Genomic DNA, 18558 nt, shown 5'->3' with positions numbered 1-18558 from the left:
AAGCAAAGACAAGGGCCCTAGACATTTGTAGAACCCAAAAACGTAAACATGATCAAAGAATTTCAACCCAAGTAAGATTCACATTTCTAAAGAGGTCTGAATTATTAACATAAAATAGAGCCTCTTCCTGCTAATAAAGTACTTTTTAAAAAATTTTTAAAAGATTTTATTTATCTACTTGACAGAGTTCACAAGTAGGCAGAGAAGCAGGAAGAGAGGGAAGGGGAAGCAGGCCCCTTCCTGAGCAGAGAGCCCTATGCAGGGCTCGATCCCAGGACCCTGAGATCATGACTTGAGCCAAAGGCAGAGGCTTAACCAAGTGAGCCACCCACGTGCCCCAAAAGTACTTCTTTTTTTTTAATACAGTACTTTTTAAAAGTATATAAATTGTAATTTGGTACAGTACCCAGCTGCTTATTTTGATCAGCAATTAATTCAATTAGAAATATAGGTATTATGAATCAAGTTAAACCCAGAAGACATAAAACAATATTAGTGAATTTGCTTGAAATGGGTTTACTTGTTAGCAACACTGCAAATTTTAAGCATTTTTTTTTAAAAGAAGATTTTATTTATTTCAGAGAGAGAGAGCATAGACACACACAGCCATGAGCATGAGGAGGGGCAGAAGAAGAAGCAAACTCCCTGCTGAGCAGGGAGCCCAATGTGGAACTTGATCCCAGGACGCTGAGATCATGACCTGAGCTGAAGGCAAATGCTAAAACGACTGAGCTACCCAGGCACCCCTGAGCATGCTTCTTTAAAAGAAAACTTAGCCCACCCCTCCTCTTTCATTTCAAAATCACGCACGATGCTTCGGTTATATAGAAATCAGACTGGTTTCTATATATATGCCCTCTATCGCATTATATGACACATCATAATAAAGTATCCACAGAGGAATTACAAACCCACTGATGACAAAATACTTTCCAGTATAAGAAACAGTACTGAACATAACAGTGAATATATACATGTATGTGAACACTAGGTATGAAGGATAGATGAACGGTTTAGTGTGTATCCTCCACTCACAAACACAGAGATTACCTCTGCAAAACAGAAACAGGAATGGGGAAGGAAACTGGAGGAAACATTCACCCCTCTTACTTTATTTTCTGTTTAAAAAGTAAATGTGAAAACCAGTAACACTGAAACCAGCCTTATGGGCATGAGGGACATCATACCTCCTAACACCTCAATAGCCTCTCAGACAACTCACTGATGCCACGGCCCCACACATCAAATGCTAAGCTAATGAACCAAAGTTATGTCCCTCCAGGGCAAACCTATTATAGATTTTGTGCTACAAATTCACATCCTCTATGTCAATTTCCAGTCCGAGGGCATTTGCCTCCTGTTCATTACTGTTCATAGTTTGCTTTGTCAGTTTAATTTTGTGCTGCTTTGTAGGAATCCACAATAATTACAATGTTTAATTCTGTACCTGAAGGGTGAGCTAAACAGAGCAGTTTAAATGCATATGTTCTGGCCAATCTTTGACTCCCATCCACCTCTACACACCCTCATCCCCATCACACACACAAGCATGCACTAGTTGGCTTATATGTGGTATCTTTCATCTTAGGAGCTATTTTCCCATTACTTTCTACAGTATATCTGATGATGACATTATTATTGATGCTACAGTAAACAGCTAATATATGTGGTCAAAGTACAAGCACTACAATGAATCAAAATGACATACCCAAACCCACCAAACTCCCTCAACACATTCTAATCAGATAATGTTTGTTTTTTTTTTCCTTGAGTATACTACAAAGGAGGAGGAAACAGCATTGGAGGAAAAAATACTCATTAAAAAAGGGGAAAATAAAAGTAAATGTTTAGCTCATTGAAACTGGAAAGGAAGGTCATCCAGAAGATATATGTAATTTGTTGGTTCTAGATATATTCTTCTTAATTTGAAGTTCCTTGAAACAAATTTCAGTTTCACATGAATAAGATAGATAACATCACCATAAAATAGTCTACTGAGAATTTATCTTGTAGGAAAAAGCATGGCTTTGTTTTCATAATTTGCTTTTCCTTGTTATTAATGATCTTACATAAATCTGGTATCGTTCTGTGACAGAATTTTTGCTTTATAAAATGAGGCAAAAATAATCCAATTATTTTTCACATTTCCTATTTTTATTAGGAAAGTGTTACTTGGAACCTTGTATTTTAGTATTTTTTGTTTTGTGTTCCTTGGGATAGGGTTGCACCCATATTAAAAACAAAACAAAATCCATAAAAAATGTGAATACAATAGGAAACAGAAAGCTACAACTAATCAGAATGTTAGAACAAAAATAAAATTTGGGCTTAGAAGTGAAATTAGACCTCTGGATCCAAATTCCAGGGCTATTCGGTATAGGATGTTTGGCACTTTACTTCCAATTCTGTAGCTCAGTCCCCTGATTGGTAAAATGAGCGCAATTGTAGTAAAGTCCCAAGATTCATGTAAGAGTAAACAGAATAAAATAGTACCTGATACACAGTAGATATCTCATAAATATTAGCTCTTATCAGTAGTACAGATTAGGAAACTGAGGCCCAGAGAGTTTTTGCTTTCTTTGGAATAATTTAACAAGCTAATGGCTTATTAATAGTCATTAGAACTTGGGTCCTCTCGTTAATTTGTATGTTTAGGTTTCTGACTTCTATAAGAAATTATTTTCATAGGAGAAAGAGAGAGAGCAAAACTCCCTCAGAGAAGCACGGCCTAGATGTGAAAAAAAGGAAAAAGGTGTCCACATAGACACACACACAGACACACACACCCCAAAATGAGAAACAAAAAGGATGGGTGGAAGGTTGAGAGCAAGTGACACAGACACAAAACCTCCAATTAGCACTTTTTATTATGATGCAATTCATTACAGCATAATTACATTTCTTATGAAATGATTAATCATAAGGTTAGAAGAAAAGGTGATGTTGAATTGTAATTATACACCCCTTAAAGAATTTCAAAGACATTAACAACGGTACTCTCACAGACTCTGTCAGTTGTCATAAATTACTCTTGGAAGGCAATTCGGTACTATCTTTAAAAATTCAAAATCACGAATCCTTTTACTCATCAGTACAGCTGGGAAGAATTTATCCTATAATTAATTTGTGAAGGTGTGCAGAAATGTGCACAAAAAGATGCTTGGTCCATTACTGACAATACCAAATACTGAAAAAAGGCTAAGGACTCATTAACGAAGAAGTAACAACTGGTGCATTCATGTAAAAGAATCAGTGGGATGACGTCAGAAGTTCCTCTAGACAGGTTCTAAAATGAAAAGGAGAATTTGGGTATATAAGAATAACCCATCTCTGTTTTTCTAAACAAAGAGCATAGATATGTGAATGTGTTAGGAGGAGAAAATCCTGCAAAGACACAAGAAACTAGGTATCTCTGGACAATGGGACTGGGTCAAGAGGACAAAAAGATATGAGTAAACAATTTTTTTTCCTGATACACGGATATTACATATTAATATATATATAGATATCACAGAAATGATATTTTACCATATACATTATTAATTTTTAAATTAAAGGAAAATAAGTTAAAATAAATCAAAGACTGTAAAGAAGCAGAAATAGGCCAATGGGCATAATGGAGGATAAATGAAGAGCAGAGAACTTGAAGGTTTCTTTCTAGAGAGCTGAATATTTTATTTATTTCAGAGAGAGAAAGTGAAAGAGAGAGCCAGAGCATGGACTGAGGAACAGAAAGATGGAGACAAGCAGGCTCCGCACTGAGCTGGGAGCCGAACACAGCGATCGACCTCAAGACCCTGAGATCATGACTTGAGCCAAATGAGCCACCCAGGCGCCCCTGTAGCTGAACATTCTTACCTGACACTTAGCACTACAATATTTTGCAACTCGGCATTGAGAACATCGCATCAGCTTTTCCTTCCTGTTTAAAAAAAATAAAATAAAAATTCACGTTAGGAAATGAGTGAGAACCATATTTGAAGAAAGAAACATAAATCAGCATACTGATGTCAATACGTTGTGCTCACACCATCTGCATGCTCCCAAAAGATCTAGATTTTCATGTTGATGAACATCTTCTTTCCTCTTCAATGTGAGACACGGACATAACAGCTGATGGTCTTTTTTTTATTGTGGTGAATATATATAACATAATATTTACCACTTTAAATATTTTTAAGTATATACTTCAGTGTGTTAAAAAAGAGAACTCAAGGCCCACAGTGGAGTCGCTTTTTCTAAGCCCCTAAACTTAACTACAATGTTGGCGCCCCCAAAAATGAAATCTTAAACCAGTCAATCAGGTATTACTAGTTAGGTAATCTGCTTGGTAGACCCCAGCTTTCCCCTAAGGAAAGTGACGCACTCTTTCACCTAGTATAATTTTCCTGTTCCTACTCTCTTCTGCCTATAGATGTCTTTCATTTTGTACAGCATCTCAGGGCCACTTTCTGTCTGCTACATGAGACGCTGCCCAAACCATGACCCACTGAACAAAGCTAGTAAGATCTTTACACTTTACTCAGTTGAATTTTTTTTGTGTGTTTTTTTTTAAGATTTTATTTCTTTATTTGACAGAGAGAGAGAGATCACAAGTAGGCAGAGAGGCAGGCAGAGAGAGAGAGGGAGAAGCAGGCTCCCTGCTGAGCAGACAGCCTGATGTGGGGCTCGATCCCAGGACCCTGAGCCGAAGGCAGAGGCTTTAACCCACTGAGCCACCCAGGCGCCCTTTGAATTTTGTTTCTTAACAAATGGCATTAAGCACATGCACACTGTTCTGCACCATCACGACCATTAATGTTCGTTCTAATAAAAAAATAAATTAAAATCAAAGATTCCCATTGAGACCAAAAACTTTACTACAGAGAGATTTTAAACTCTCCATATGAAATACAGAATCCAGTCCCATCAACTAGTTGAAGTATTCTACACTCTTCAGATGGAAAAACTGTCTAAGTCTTATCATATAGTTTAATTATGAGTGTACTCCTTCTGGAAAATGATTTTAAAATTTCATTAAATCCAGTTACTACTTTACACATACTGAATTGAGATGCTCAAAAGTTACATCCCCTTAAATCACCTGTATAATAAAAAAGGAAAGATGAAGAACAAGTTGAATTATAAAATAAAAAGAATAAATGTGATGATAAAATTAATAGTGACAAACAAAAGGCAGGAAGCACTGTGGATAAACAGAGGGTACCCAAGAGCCCTAAAAGTCAAAGTGTAATGTTAATATTAATGACAAAACAAGAACAAATTGTTCTAAGCACATCTAATGTGCCGGGTACTCTTCACAGATTTTTACATCTATGATTTACACTTACTTTCAAACAGTCCTAAAAGTAAACAGTCTTATTATGATGACTTTAAGGACACTTCAATTCATTTTCAAGAGATAAAAAGTAAAGAGAAGTGCAAACAAGGTGGCAAGGATTCTGAACGGGAAAGAAGAGAATCCCAAAGATAACTGGAACCTAACCATACCAGGTACTTTGCTTCTGGGACAGCGAGGGTCAGACACAGAACATAAAACGGGGGTGAGGGGCAGGGTGGGGGTAGTTCAAATCTAAGTAAAGCCAAAATGCCTCCCAACCTGAAGTATAGAATTGTAGCTGTCACGTATCAACACCTCAGGCGACAATCCAAATCAAGCAATCTGGCATTCAAGTTCTTGCTTTGACCATCACACCATATTACTGCTCTTGGATAAAACTGGATACAAACAAAATCCACCACGGGACACCAAGGCAGTGAAGCTGGTTAAACAAATGACTCTTGGTTTGGGCTCAGGTTGTGATCTCAAGAGTCGTGCGATCCAGTGCCAGGTCGGACTCTGCACTCAGCACAGAGTCTGCTTCCGATTCTCTCTCTCCATCTGTCCCTCCCACTCATGCTCTCTCTCTCTCTCCCCAAAATAAATAAACCATTTAAAAAAAAAATCCATCCATAAACTGTCTATGTTTATTTTACACACTTCAAACAAAAGGACATACAAAGGAGGATAAAAACAGTGCGCCAGGCAAATATTAAGAGGAAAAAGCCTGTGTAACCACATCAATTTCAGATAAAAAAAGGATTTTATAGTTAAAGATTTTGTTAAGAGATGAATAAGGTCAATCCTCAATGATAAGAGACTCCAATCCCCAGGTGTAGGTACCTAGTGACAAATATAACCTGTCTCAAAATATATAAAGAACAAGTAACAGATCTGAAGGAAGAATGACCAACACAGTAAGTTAATATATGTAAGCCCCTTAAAATAGTGCCTGGAGTACAGTAAGTACCAACAGTACTGGTTATACCTATAGAGAGATATAAAGTTTTTTCAGGAATTCACAGACCAAGCAGATAAAGAATAAGGAGCTCAGTAACTTACTTGATCTCATGCAGTACACAGACCCTTACACCTGATACATGAAGTATACTCAGATACTCCTTTTAAGCACCCACTGATCATTTACAAAAAGTGCCCAGAGGGCACCTGGGTGGCTCAGTGGGTTAAGCCTCTGCCTTCAGCTCAGGTCATGATCTCAGGGTCCTGGGATCTAGCCCCACATCAGGCTCTCTGCTCAGCAGGGTAGCCTGCTTCCCCCCAGCCGCCTGCCTGCTTCTCTGCCTACTTGTGATCTCTCTCTGTGTGTCAAATAGATAAATAAAATCTTTAAAAAAAAAAAAAAAAGTGCCCAGAAAGTAGACCACAGAGTAAATCCCAAAAATCCCAAAGAATCAATACCATATAGATCATTTTTTCTAATCATAAAGGAATTAAGTTAGAAATGAGTAACAAATATAGAGAAATATAGAGAAATATAGAGAAATACACGCATGAAAATATAAAAGCATGTTTTTATGGAATTTAAGGATCAAATAAGAATGATCATAAAATTAGAAAATATGTATTTTTTGTTAAATAGGCTCCACATACAACATGGAGAACAAACTCACAGTCCTAAGATCAAGAGTCTTACCTTCTACTAACTGAGCCATCCAGGTGTCCCAAAAATATGAGATTAAATAATGAAAAGAAATATCAAAACTTATGAGATAAAGCAAACATCATACTTACAGAGACATTTGTAACTTCAAATGGTTATCTTAAAAAGAAATGCTCAGCACGATCTCTCTCCCTCTCCTTCTACTCCTCCCCCACCCCTTCCTCTCTCAAATAAATAAATAAATCTTTTTAAAAGAAGAACAAAACCTGAAAATCAATGAGCTAAACATGCAAAAAAGGAATTTAAATGTAAAAACTGCAGAAAAGGAAGGAAAGGAAATTATACAAATCCACAAAACGAAATAGAACACAATGACATAACAGAAAGGACAGACAACATGAACAAATGTCTTGCAAGATTACATAAAGGAAGATTAATAACAAAATGGAATAAATTACAAAATAAATAACAAAACTCAAGATTCAGGAGACTGAAAAAGAAACGAGAGAATTCTGACAAAATGGCAGCAGTGGTAGAATTTTCGAATCTCCTTAACTCTCCCCATAAAAAAATGACAGTGCAAGTAAGACAGCAAACATGAGTATCACTCTCCATCCTCAGAAACACCCCCAACAAACCCAAACTAAGAACGTGCAGGGGAAACCACTACCAGATCTGAGACTTAAATCAATATATTGGGGGTGGGGTGCAGCTGGGTTCCCAATAACCGTGAAAATAAAAGAAGCCCCAATGTGCCAAAAGATACCCAGTGTGTCCAGCCCACCTGAGAACAGGTAGCCAAAAGAGGGGAGAGGATGCTTTGGACAGGAACGTTCCTGATGAATCACTGGGGTCCCCCAGAATGCCGTCTTCCTCAGACCTGATTCCTCAGATTTTCCCTCATCTCCCTCTTTCTGGTTTTAGTTATTCAGAGGCAATTTCTTTTGCAAATTAAAAGCCCCAGACGTATGAAGTGTTTCTTCTCGAATTTAAAAATTAATGAGTAGAATCAAGATACCTCAGAAGGTCAGTGAACAAGTTAGCACATCAAACTGTATCCTCTCCCTCCCATAGCTACCAACTCAGAGCTTTAATGAATTTTAACACAGAATGTCAGCACAGTAAATACCAAAATTAGTCTAAGTACCTAAATAATTTAATCATTGTTTTGATGTGTGAAGGAACTCCTTAACGTGAGTTATTTAAATGTTCTGAGTTACTTTTACATATCAAAGAACTAAACAAATTTAAGTTCTCAAGTTTCAAAAAAAAAAAAAGGTCAACTGAATCCAAGAAAAAAGTTGTGTGTGTTTGATCAGAAACCCACTGAGCCTTGGTAAAGATACTGCTTCTCCCTCAGGGATAAGGTTCGGAGCAGAGCATGCCATGAAGCAAATTCTAGCACTGCAAAGGAGAATGAGTTAAATGAATTTCCTTCCAATACTCAAAATTATTTGGTTCTGCTTCTCTTGTACACCCAACAAATATAAACCATATTTGAAGATGACAAAAGTTGTGCACAGTCTAAGGCAAATTACAGTGGTCTCTGAGGCACAGAGAAGTAATGAATACAGAATTTTCAGATTGCAGAAACATCCTGCCTGCAAAATGATTAGCTCAAAGTCCAAATGGACTTTGTGAACAAAAAGCAATCTGCCTGTTACCACCACTCATTCTTTCCTCTCTCAAATAAATAAATTAAATCTTAAAAAAAAAGAAAAGAAAAGCAATATAAGGAAGTAGGTTAGCAGTGTATCAGTAAGAGGAAATGATTAGTTTTTTTTAACCTCTTTCGCCCTCTCCTTATAAGAGATAAATAGTATTCTACCCCCAAAAAGGAGAAAATATTAAAAGTATTTTACACCTAAATCAGAGTTATCTTTAGCTCTACCCACCAAAACAGCAAAAAAGAATGCACTATCACTTATTCATGCAAACTGTGATATGCTATAGAACAGTGTCAAATCACAAAAAATTCTTAAGTTGCTCAGTAGTTCCAGATAGTGTGGTTCATTGAGCAAAACAAGTTAAGTTCTCTCTTCCAAGTAAAGGCTGGGCCATAATGAGTTTCGCCAACAGCAAAGGCAACAGAAATGTGGAAAGGAAATGAAAACAGAGCAAAATTACTTGTTTGTCCAGTATACAAATTAAGAAGTTATATATGAATACAACAGAAACCACTGTCTCTTAAAAAAAAAAATTAAAGAGAAAAAGATTGGCTCCTTCAAATCATAATAATTGGGGTAGTATTTAAGGGACTGTCTCTCTGTCCTTGGTTATCAGCAGGGGAAAGTATCCCAGGGTTTAAAACTCTGCCCTAAATTAATATGAGCAGGTGCCAGGCAAAGAAAAAGAACTTTCCTGGAAAGGATATAGAAAACAAATTCTAGTGACTCGAATTCCCAGGTAGGGCTGGCACCTGCAGAATCCATTTTAAACTTCATGTAGAGGAAACAACGTATCACAACACATTCATAAATAGTATGCTTAGTACACAGGCAATATGTCTTGATCCCCTGGAAGTCTCCCAGTGTGCCTTGCAGAGAATCTCTCTTTCAACCGCCACCTGTACACTCACTATTGGCCAATCTGGCTCAGGCAAAGGCTCAGGAACCACAAGAAAGCTTGGCAACCCTCCTGCCTTCCAAAGCAACTCATCCAGACAGAGCACAGCCCTGTACAATCAGAAGCAAACCAGAGCCTACTGTGTGTTTTTGCACCTCTTCTGAGCTGAAGATCTGTGCCCAGAAATCTCTTGGACGCCTCTGTGCTTTTTCAAGGACCGAAATTTAGCTTGTGACTGATCACTGTGACCTTTGAAAAGAAATGAGCTAAGAAAAAGAACAGAGCTCATTAGGTAGAGCCTGCATCAATTACATTTGCTAAAGAAAGAGGGTTGACCATGGGATGTCTGATGGAGCACCCCTGCCTTAATACAAGGCTTAAGAAAGATTCTCTGATAACAATTTCTATGAAAATATTCCTTCACACAATTAAGATATTAGATTCTCCGTGGAATATGAGGAATATGGACTATCTTAAAAATAAAGAGCTCCCTTTTTTTAAAAGGCAAAAACCAAAATAACTAAGTGAATGAAGCCTAAATGTGTTTTAAAACAAAGATACCACAGAAATAATATTTCTTTAAAGAATTTTTATGTTTAGGGGCGCCTGGGTGGCTCAGTGGGTTAAGCCTCTGCTTTCGGCTCAGGTCATGATCTCAGGGTCCTGGGATCCAGCCCCACATCAGGCTCTCTGTTCAGAAGGGAGCCTGCTTCCTCCTTTTTCTCTGCCTGCCTCTCTGCCTACTTGTGATTTCTCTGTCAAATAAATAAATAAATAAAATCTTAAAAAAAAAAAAAAAAGAATTTTTATGTTCAAAAAAAAGGGGGTGGCACCTGGGTGGCTCAGTGGGTTGAGACCTCTGCCTTCCACTCAGGTCATGATCTCGGGATCCTGGGATTGAGCCCCGCATCAGGTTCTCTGCTCGGTGGGGAGCCTGCTTCCCCCTCTCTGCCTGCTTCTCTGCCTACTTGTGATCTCTCTCTGTCAAATAAATAAATAAAATCTTTAAAAAAAAAAAAAAAAGAGGGACGCCTGGGTTAAAGCCTCTGCCTTCTGCTCGGGTCGTGGTCCCAGGGTCCTGGGATCGAGCCCCACGTCAGGCTCTCTGCTCCTCGGGAAGCCTGCTTCCTCCTCTCTCTCTGCCTGCCTCTCTGACTACTTGTGATCTCTGTCTATCAAATAAATAAATAAAATCCTTTTAATAAATAAATAAACAAATAAGAGAATTTTTATGTTTGTACATATCATTGCAAGCTCAGAATCCTGACTCGTTAAAAATTTTAATGTCAGGTACCTGAGGATTTGGCTGTTTCCCCATGGAAATTTCTGAAGCAAATGAAATTCTCCACCATAAAAAGGAGCTTATCCAAAATAAAGTCAAGTGATTCTATCCAAGCATAGTACAATTACTTTTACTCTGACCAAAGAAAATACACTGCAAAGTGCTAAACATACAGAGCTCCTTTGGCATAAATATTCATAATAATACAGAAAAAAAAATCTTCCATTTTTGTTTCCAGATGATAATTATGTTGGTATGGGGCCCAAAGGTTTCTTTTACAATTAAAGAGGATCAGATCCAACATCCATTAACTATCAAATAGGTTTTTTAAAAGATTGACTGATTGATTGATATCAGAGAGAATGAGTAAGAAAGAGCACAAGCAGGGGGAGAGACAGAGGGACAGGGAGAAGCAGACTCCCCGCTGACCAGGAAGCCTACACTGGTTCCACACTGGGCTCGATCCCAGGACCCTGGGATCATGACCTGAGGCGAATGCAGATGCTTAACCTACTGAGCTACCCAGGTGCCCCTCAAATAATTTTTAATACAAAATAGCAGATGCAGTCAAAATAACCAAACTCCTAATACAGAAAGGCAGAATTGGTTTGGATTCATGTTTCTACATCACTTATCCCTTTATTTCAGATTTCCTAACATTCAAAGTACAAAACAAGAAAAGGTAATGGTTAATATTTCAGGGGAAAAAAATGAATCTATGATCCACAGGCACTATACCTTCCTGGGCAAAACACGAACAACTGGAACCCATATTAGCACTTAGAGAAAAAGCACAGCAAAGTATCTGAGCCAAATTAGTCAAGAGAGGCAGACCATCTGACTTGGGTATTTCCCTTCCCACTCTTTTCTGGCTCCTAAATTAAAGCTATTTATTGTACTTGGGGCGACAGTGTTACCTGATGAACAGAAACTCCAACTGTTAATTCAACGATTGTTCAGCGACAGGCCACCATGTGGACAGCACCCTGCAAAGTCCTGCGTTGATAAATGCAGAGAGGGCACAACAGCCATGCTCCAAGAACTTAAAATTAACAAGGACAGATCAACACATACCACTTTCAAAACAAGCCACAAGATAAAACCAAGTTTTGAGAAGTAGCATAGACTATAGGACCGGAGTTGAGATGAAGGAAAAGTCACATTCTGATACAGAGTGACTAAGAGAGGATGATAGGACTGTTGTTAAGGAAAAGGGAAGTCCCCATTACCTAAAAGGAGAATGTTTGAGCAGTCCAGAGCTCAAAATAGGCACTATAAGTGCTACGGTCTGAATGTGTCATCACCAACATACAGGAGTTGAAATCTTAACCCTCAAAGGTGACAGGATAAGGAGGTACGACCTTTGGGAGGTACTTAGGTTATCAGGGTTGTCTTCATAAATGGAATTAGTGTTCTTTTCTCTTTTTTAAGATTTTACTTATTTATTTGAGAGACCAAGAGAGAACATGCAGGTGGAAGGAACAGAGGGAGAAGGAGAAGCAGACTCCCCACTGAGCAAGGAGCCCAACGTGGGACTCAATCCCAGGATCCTGAGATAATGACTCAAGCCTAAGACAGATGCTTAACTGACTGAGCCACCCAGGGGCCCTAGAATTACTGTTCTTAAAAAGCAAGCCCAAAGAGCTCCCTCACCCCATCCACCAAGTAAGGACACAGAGAGAAGGTACCTGCTATGAAGCAGGAAGAAAGCCTTCACCAGAACTGGACCATGTGGCACCTTGAGCCTGGCCTTCCCAGCTTCCGGAACTCTGAGAAATAAACTTCTGGGGCTTAAAAGCTACCTTGTTTGACATTTTGTTAGAGTAGCCCCAAGGGACTAAAGAACTAAGCCCACTCCCTACCAGCCCTGTAACCTTGCAACTTCCCTTAGCCTCAACTTCCTCTCTATAAAATGGGAATAAGAAACAACTCATAAAACTGCTGGTTGGACTACCTGAGATCATCTGCCCAAAGTGCCCGTTCCCACTGTGCCAAGTAAACCATGCAGCACAGAGTTAAAACTGAGGTGCTGAGAGTAATATTTTCAGAGTGCTCGAGTTAATTTTGTCTATTTCTATGCCCTTTCCACAAAGAGTTTCTTATACACCTCTCTTATGATTGCTAAAGAAGCAAAACCCACAGGTGGGACAAATCTGGTATTCTCCATGCATGCCTACAGACACTATACTAGTACCGCTTTTTACTTAGCTCTGATTCCAAATTTTGACCTGCATCATCAGGGTTTCACTGTTTAGTCTCCACTCACTGAAATTTCTATTACCATTATTTTTAATGGGATCAGAATGATCAACTTGAGTGCTCTGATTCAAGAAGCTAAAGACATTTTAGGAAAGTTTCATTTGAGGAAATGACAATCAGAGAGGACTGTTACATCTTCAACAAAATTAAAAGTCAGTTATGACTCCTCACATTTTGTTTCCTTGACGCAAGGTAATGACTACCACAAGTTAAAGAGAAAATTAACATCTCTACAAGAGTACAGACTTAAGCTTTCCTCGTTACATAGTGTTTCTTTACAAAATTCAGTATTATGTGTTCCAGGCCCTCTTCATGTTTAAAACTGGTGACTTACAGCTGTTTTTTAGGCAAAGCACATGAGTATGGAAGAAATTTATGACCAAAATGCAATGCTGAAAAAGAATCTGTTCTAGTAACAACACCCATGTTCCTACATAGGAAACCTCTCGAGGCTCGGTGTAGTACTATAACTCTGGTAAGTCTAAGAGATGTATTCAATTTCTACAAGTCTTCCAGAAATCCAAAAATAATAAAAATTTGAGAAATAAGAAAAAGATCTGATTTCACCCAAAGAGTAAAATCAGAAATCCTTTAAATATATGAGCATTGCTAGTATAAATATCACCCAGCATACACACAAAAATCAAAATGCCATGGGTAGAATTTCAAAGATGTGTAAGTATACTGGATCCAGATTTTCAACAATATTCTATGATCTAAATGTTCAAACTGGCAAAAAATGGTCACCTTAATTTCAATACCAGGGAATAGTTTGTCACAAAGGAGAAATTCTCTATATCTTCCTCTAATTAAAAAATGAAACTTAGGAGAGTGCCTAGGTGGCTCAGTCAGTTAAACATTTGCCTTGGGCTCAGGTTAGGATCTCAGGGTCCTGTCTGTGATCTCTCTCACTTTCTCTCTCAAATAAGTAAATAAATTAAAAATGAAACTTAACAACACCAAAAATCTACTTTAGCTTTAACAGTGAGAAAACCAAAAGCCAATTTCAGTATCTAATTATACTAATCTATTCATTTCAGAGGCCCAGAAGCATCTTCTTCTTCTGCCTGCTTTAAAAATTTGCCCTTATATTTTATAATTAATTATAATATATTGCTATTATATTATATATAATATAATTATATTAATTATAATATATTGTATATGTATAATATATAATATATAAATATATTGCTTTAACTTTTAACTACAAATTTCCTCAAGTAGTCTAGGAAACAAGCGTAATGAAATCTCAAATAACTCATTCTCTCTTCGGAGAACAAAATGCAACTTTAAGTTTATAAAGAAAGTAGATGGGGCACCTGGGTGGCTCAGTCGGTTCAGCATCCTTGATCTCGGCTCAGGTTATGATCTCAGGGTCTAGAGATTCAGCTGCACGATGGGCTCCTCACTCAACAGGGAGTCTGCTTAAAGATTCCCTCCCTCTACCTGTGCCCACCCCCCAGCTGGCATGTTTGCACACTCTCAAATAAATAAAACAAATAAATAAAAGAAGAAAGTGGACTGTGCTGACCTAGTCTCAAATTTTAAAAAATCTTCAGAGTCCATAAGACACACAGAATTAAATGTTACACCTGCTAACGCATTGTAATTAACAATAAACTCATAAAGACTTATATAGCGTGACCATTAGCTGACAACCACGCAATGAGAATTAATGGGTCAGTGCAGGAGATTTTTAAATATCTGTGGTCCTCCTAAAGGGAGCAAGTGGTATGGCCAATACCAGGTTCTCCCAAGGCCCCAACTATCAACCTCACAGATTCCATTTATCAGATAATGACACTGCTTTTCTCCAAACACTTAGGTGAGATTTTTGGAATAGAAATTTTGCTTAGAGTAAGTATAGAAAGGTAAGATAAATACCAGAATTTGGAACACTGAGAAGGCCTAGATAGAAAAACAGGAGAAACTATGACAATGTACCAAAATGGAAGTTAGAAATGTACAATTATAAACAATACTACAATGAAACTTGCATTGTGCAATGATTTTCAAAACTCTTTGATCTCATTAGGGATTTTTTTTTTCTTCATTTGGGATTTAAAAAAACTAAAAGACCATAAAGAAGTTTTATTTATGCAGGTTATAGCTATAAATATTTGTATTTGTATAGCTATAAGTATCTACTGTATTAGAGAGTGAAACTAATAAATTTTTAAAATATTTATTAATGCATTTAATAATCTATTGTATGTTGAAATAAATAATGTATTTCTGTAAAAAAGATTTTCTGAAACAAAATTTAGTGAGGAGAGTAGTACTATTTTGCATTTTTAAAAATCTCTTTAATGCCTGGCTTAACAGAAGACAGCTGGATTCTCACTTCTGTTTCTGTTGAATAATCACATGACATATTACTTCTAGAAAATTCCACTGTATACCCTAGTGATGGAATGAGACTTAAAAAGGCAAATAATGACATAATATTATTATAAAAATAGCATTCATCTTCTAGATCCCCTGAAAGGACCTTGGGGAGCCCACTCTGACTTCCACGGTTTTAGAGTACATTTTCCTAGAAGAGGAATGGCTCAAGTTGTACAAAGGCACATCGTGAAGGTTTTGCATTTTGACAAATGGGTCTCCAAAGTGGTTGCAGGAATTTTACACTCCTAAGCAGTTTAAGAGTGCCTTTAATTCTATGTCCCGTAAATCCTTGAAAATGTTAGTCATTTTACTTTCTGCCAGTCTGAATGACGTGGAATGTTATATCTCACTGTGGTTTTTTTTCTTAATAAAGATTTAGTTATTTATTTGAGAGAGAAAGAACGGAGTCAGAAGTTGAAAGAAGCAGACCCCATGCTGAGCACAGAGCCAGACATGAGGTTCCCTCTCACCATTCTGAAATCACAGAGCTGAAACCAGGAGTCGTCAGAGGCTGAACCCACAGCGCCACCCAGAGGCCCCCCATCTCACTGTGTTTTTATTAGGCATGTTCCTCCTGATAAGCCGTCAGTCTGGGCAGCCTATTCAAGTTCATTCACCATTTAAGGTTTCTCTTCTATGAATTACCTGTTCATATTATCTGCCCATTTTCTATTAGGCTGTCTTTTTAAGAGATTAAACTCAATTTGTTTTTTAATAAATTATTAAGTTTTATCTTTTGCTGGATGCATACTTTGTAAACTAATTTCTCACAGACTGTGTCTGTATAAATTTTTCAACTAGGCACTATAAGAAAATATAATACCGTAAATCATTAACACTGGAATTCTATGGCCTGGAATTGAATCCTAGTTTATCACCTAGTGGTTGTGTGACTCTGAGCAATTTAATCTCTCTAAACCAACAAATGAGAGTGAGAATATTAATAGTACCAACATCACTTGGCTGTAATGAGAAGTAAGTAAAACTATTAACATTCTGCTTGGTTCACAGAAAGTGCTAATTAAGTATTAGTCTTCTTATCATCACATTATTATTATTCCTTTAAGAGATTTTTTTAATAGTAAACTCTCAAAAGAAGTTCCTAGCTATCATTTGTAAATACTTCAGTGTTGAGTAGAAATGTTTTTAAAAGTTTAACTATTCTAGAAATTCAGAATTTTATAAACCTTTTTTTCCCAGGTGTTTTCAAGTTCTTCATATAGCTAACTCTAAATTTTGGGATCAAAGTACAGAAACAGTCCAAGTTATTTACTGAAATATTCATGTATATAATTAAATGGTAACTACTTCTTAGCTTATTAGAAGCAACCAAACACAAATACAATTTAACACTGAAACTAGTCTTTTCTGGGGGTGGGGGAGAACCTTTGTGTTTTTGGGAAAACTGTTAGTCAACATAAGTTTTAAAGGTTCTAGAAAGTTAACACTTGCATCCAAATACTACAAAATTTCTATAAATTTTTCTTATTTCAAAAGAAAAAAAGAATGAGATATAATAAAGCTGCACTGAATGTTTTTATTTTTCTACACAGATCACAGGAAAGGCTGAGCAAATCATAATGCATCAAGTTCCCCGTCCCAACATTATGCTGGTAGGAAAAAGTATTCAGCACAAGAGAGTGAGGATAATTAACTCTTTGTAGGTAAACTAAGCCATTTTACTAAAAAGTAATTTCCTTGTTATAGCTCATTTACAATAATCTTCAGAAGGCAAATTTTTAACTGATCAACCTTGACAAAACTAAAAGAATACCAATGGCAATAAATTATAACATCTATATGAGAAAATAAGAAAGAAAATAAGTTTTGAAATGTCATTACTCAAATGGTTTTTAAAAATTATGTGTTCTTTTAAAAGGTGAATGTTAATTCTCTTTTTTCTAATACAAAGGTCTTTTGGATGCTACATTCTTGTTGCTGTTCTTCATTTCACTGCACCCAGAAAATCACCAGACTTTTTATACCATGGACTGTCATAGTTCTGGATAAATCTGGAACAAAAGACACAGTTCTTGCCTTCAAGGACAATAAATGCTACAAAAGAAGCAGACTAGCTGAAACAGCAATAATGCTTCCTAAGCACCTATTACGTGGCATCAGCTATATGCTAGATACCTGTAAGACAGTAGCAGATGGAGAGTCATAAACTGAGGCAGCAGAAGTAATAGGTATTGGTCATCACCGGTCCTAGTGTATGGCCATAAGAAGAGGCAGCTAAATTGGGGTAAAGAGGCCAGGTGTTGGATGGATAGCCACCTCACCAAGAATTAAACCAGGAATAATGACGAAGAAAGAACGAGTGAGCCTGAATGTAAAGAAATCACTAATCACTAATTAAATCACTAAAATATTAATTAAAATTATAATTATAATTAAAATTATTAAAAAGGTAAAAAAAATGTGTGCATGAATGTTCATACCAAAGAAGTGAAAAGACTCCAATGTCTACCAAATGATAAACGGGTAAATAAAAGGTAGCATATGCGTGCACTGAACTATTATTATTCAGCCATAAAAAATGAAGCATTGACACATGCTACAACATGGATGCACCGTGAAAACGTTATGCTAAATGAAAGAAGCCAGTCGAAAAAGAAATCACACATTCTTTAACTCCACTGACATGAAACATCCAGAACAGACATATCCATAGAGAAAGAAAGTAGACTAGTTGCCTAGGGCTGGAGTGGAAACAAGTTTAACTGAGGTAAAAGAGAAGTACCTCTAATAGGTTCAGAATTTTTCTCATGGTGATGGAAATGTACAAGAATTAATTGTGGGGGGGGAGAATTAATTGTGGGGGCACCTGGATGGCTCAGTCATTGGGCGTCTACCTTCGGCTCAGGTCATGATCCCAGGGTGCTGGGATGGAGCCCCGCATCAAGCTCCCTGCTCAGCAGGAAGACTGTTTCTCCCCTCTCCCACACCCCAGCTTGTGTTGCCTCTCTTGCTGTGTCTCTGTCAAATAAAAAAAATAAAATCTTAAAAAAAAAAAAGTAACAGCAGTAATAGTTTCACAACTCTGTGAATATAGTAAAAATCACTGAACAGCTGCTTACTTTAAACATATAAACTGCATAGCATATGATTTATATCTCA

At 37.2% G+C, this 18558-nt stretch overlaps 1 protein-coding gene across 2 annotated transcripts in view; it reads right to left on the bottom strand.

The window, feature by feature from the left end:
- The window catches only part of LOC116870774 (histone-lysine N-methyltransferase SMYD3-like), a 351448-nt gene that overhangs the window by 179549 nt on the left and 153341 nt on the right, over positions 1–18558 (bottom strand). For both annotated transcript variants that reach the window (XM_032862874.1, XM_032862875.1), the window contains exon 2: positions 3859–3922. In XM_032862874.1, coding sequence (XP_032718765.1) covers positions 3859–3922 — 64 coding nt within the window. The remainder of the gene's footprint in view (positions 1–3858; positions 3923–18558) is intronic.

The sequence above is a fragment of the Lontra canadensis genome, unplaced genomic scaffold (genome assembly GCF_010015895.1).
Source record: "Lontra canadensis isolate GAN:19392208 unplaced genomic scaffold, GSC_riverotter_1.0 scaffold24, whole genome shotgun sequence".
Lineage (NCBI taxonomy): Eukaryota > Metazoa > Chordata > Mammalia > Carnivora > Mustelidae > Lontra > Lontra canadensis.
Note: the sequence above shows the minus strand (reverse complement) of the source record. Positions and strands in the feature narration are given on the sequence as shown.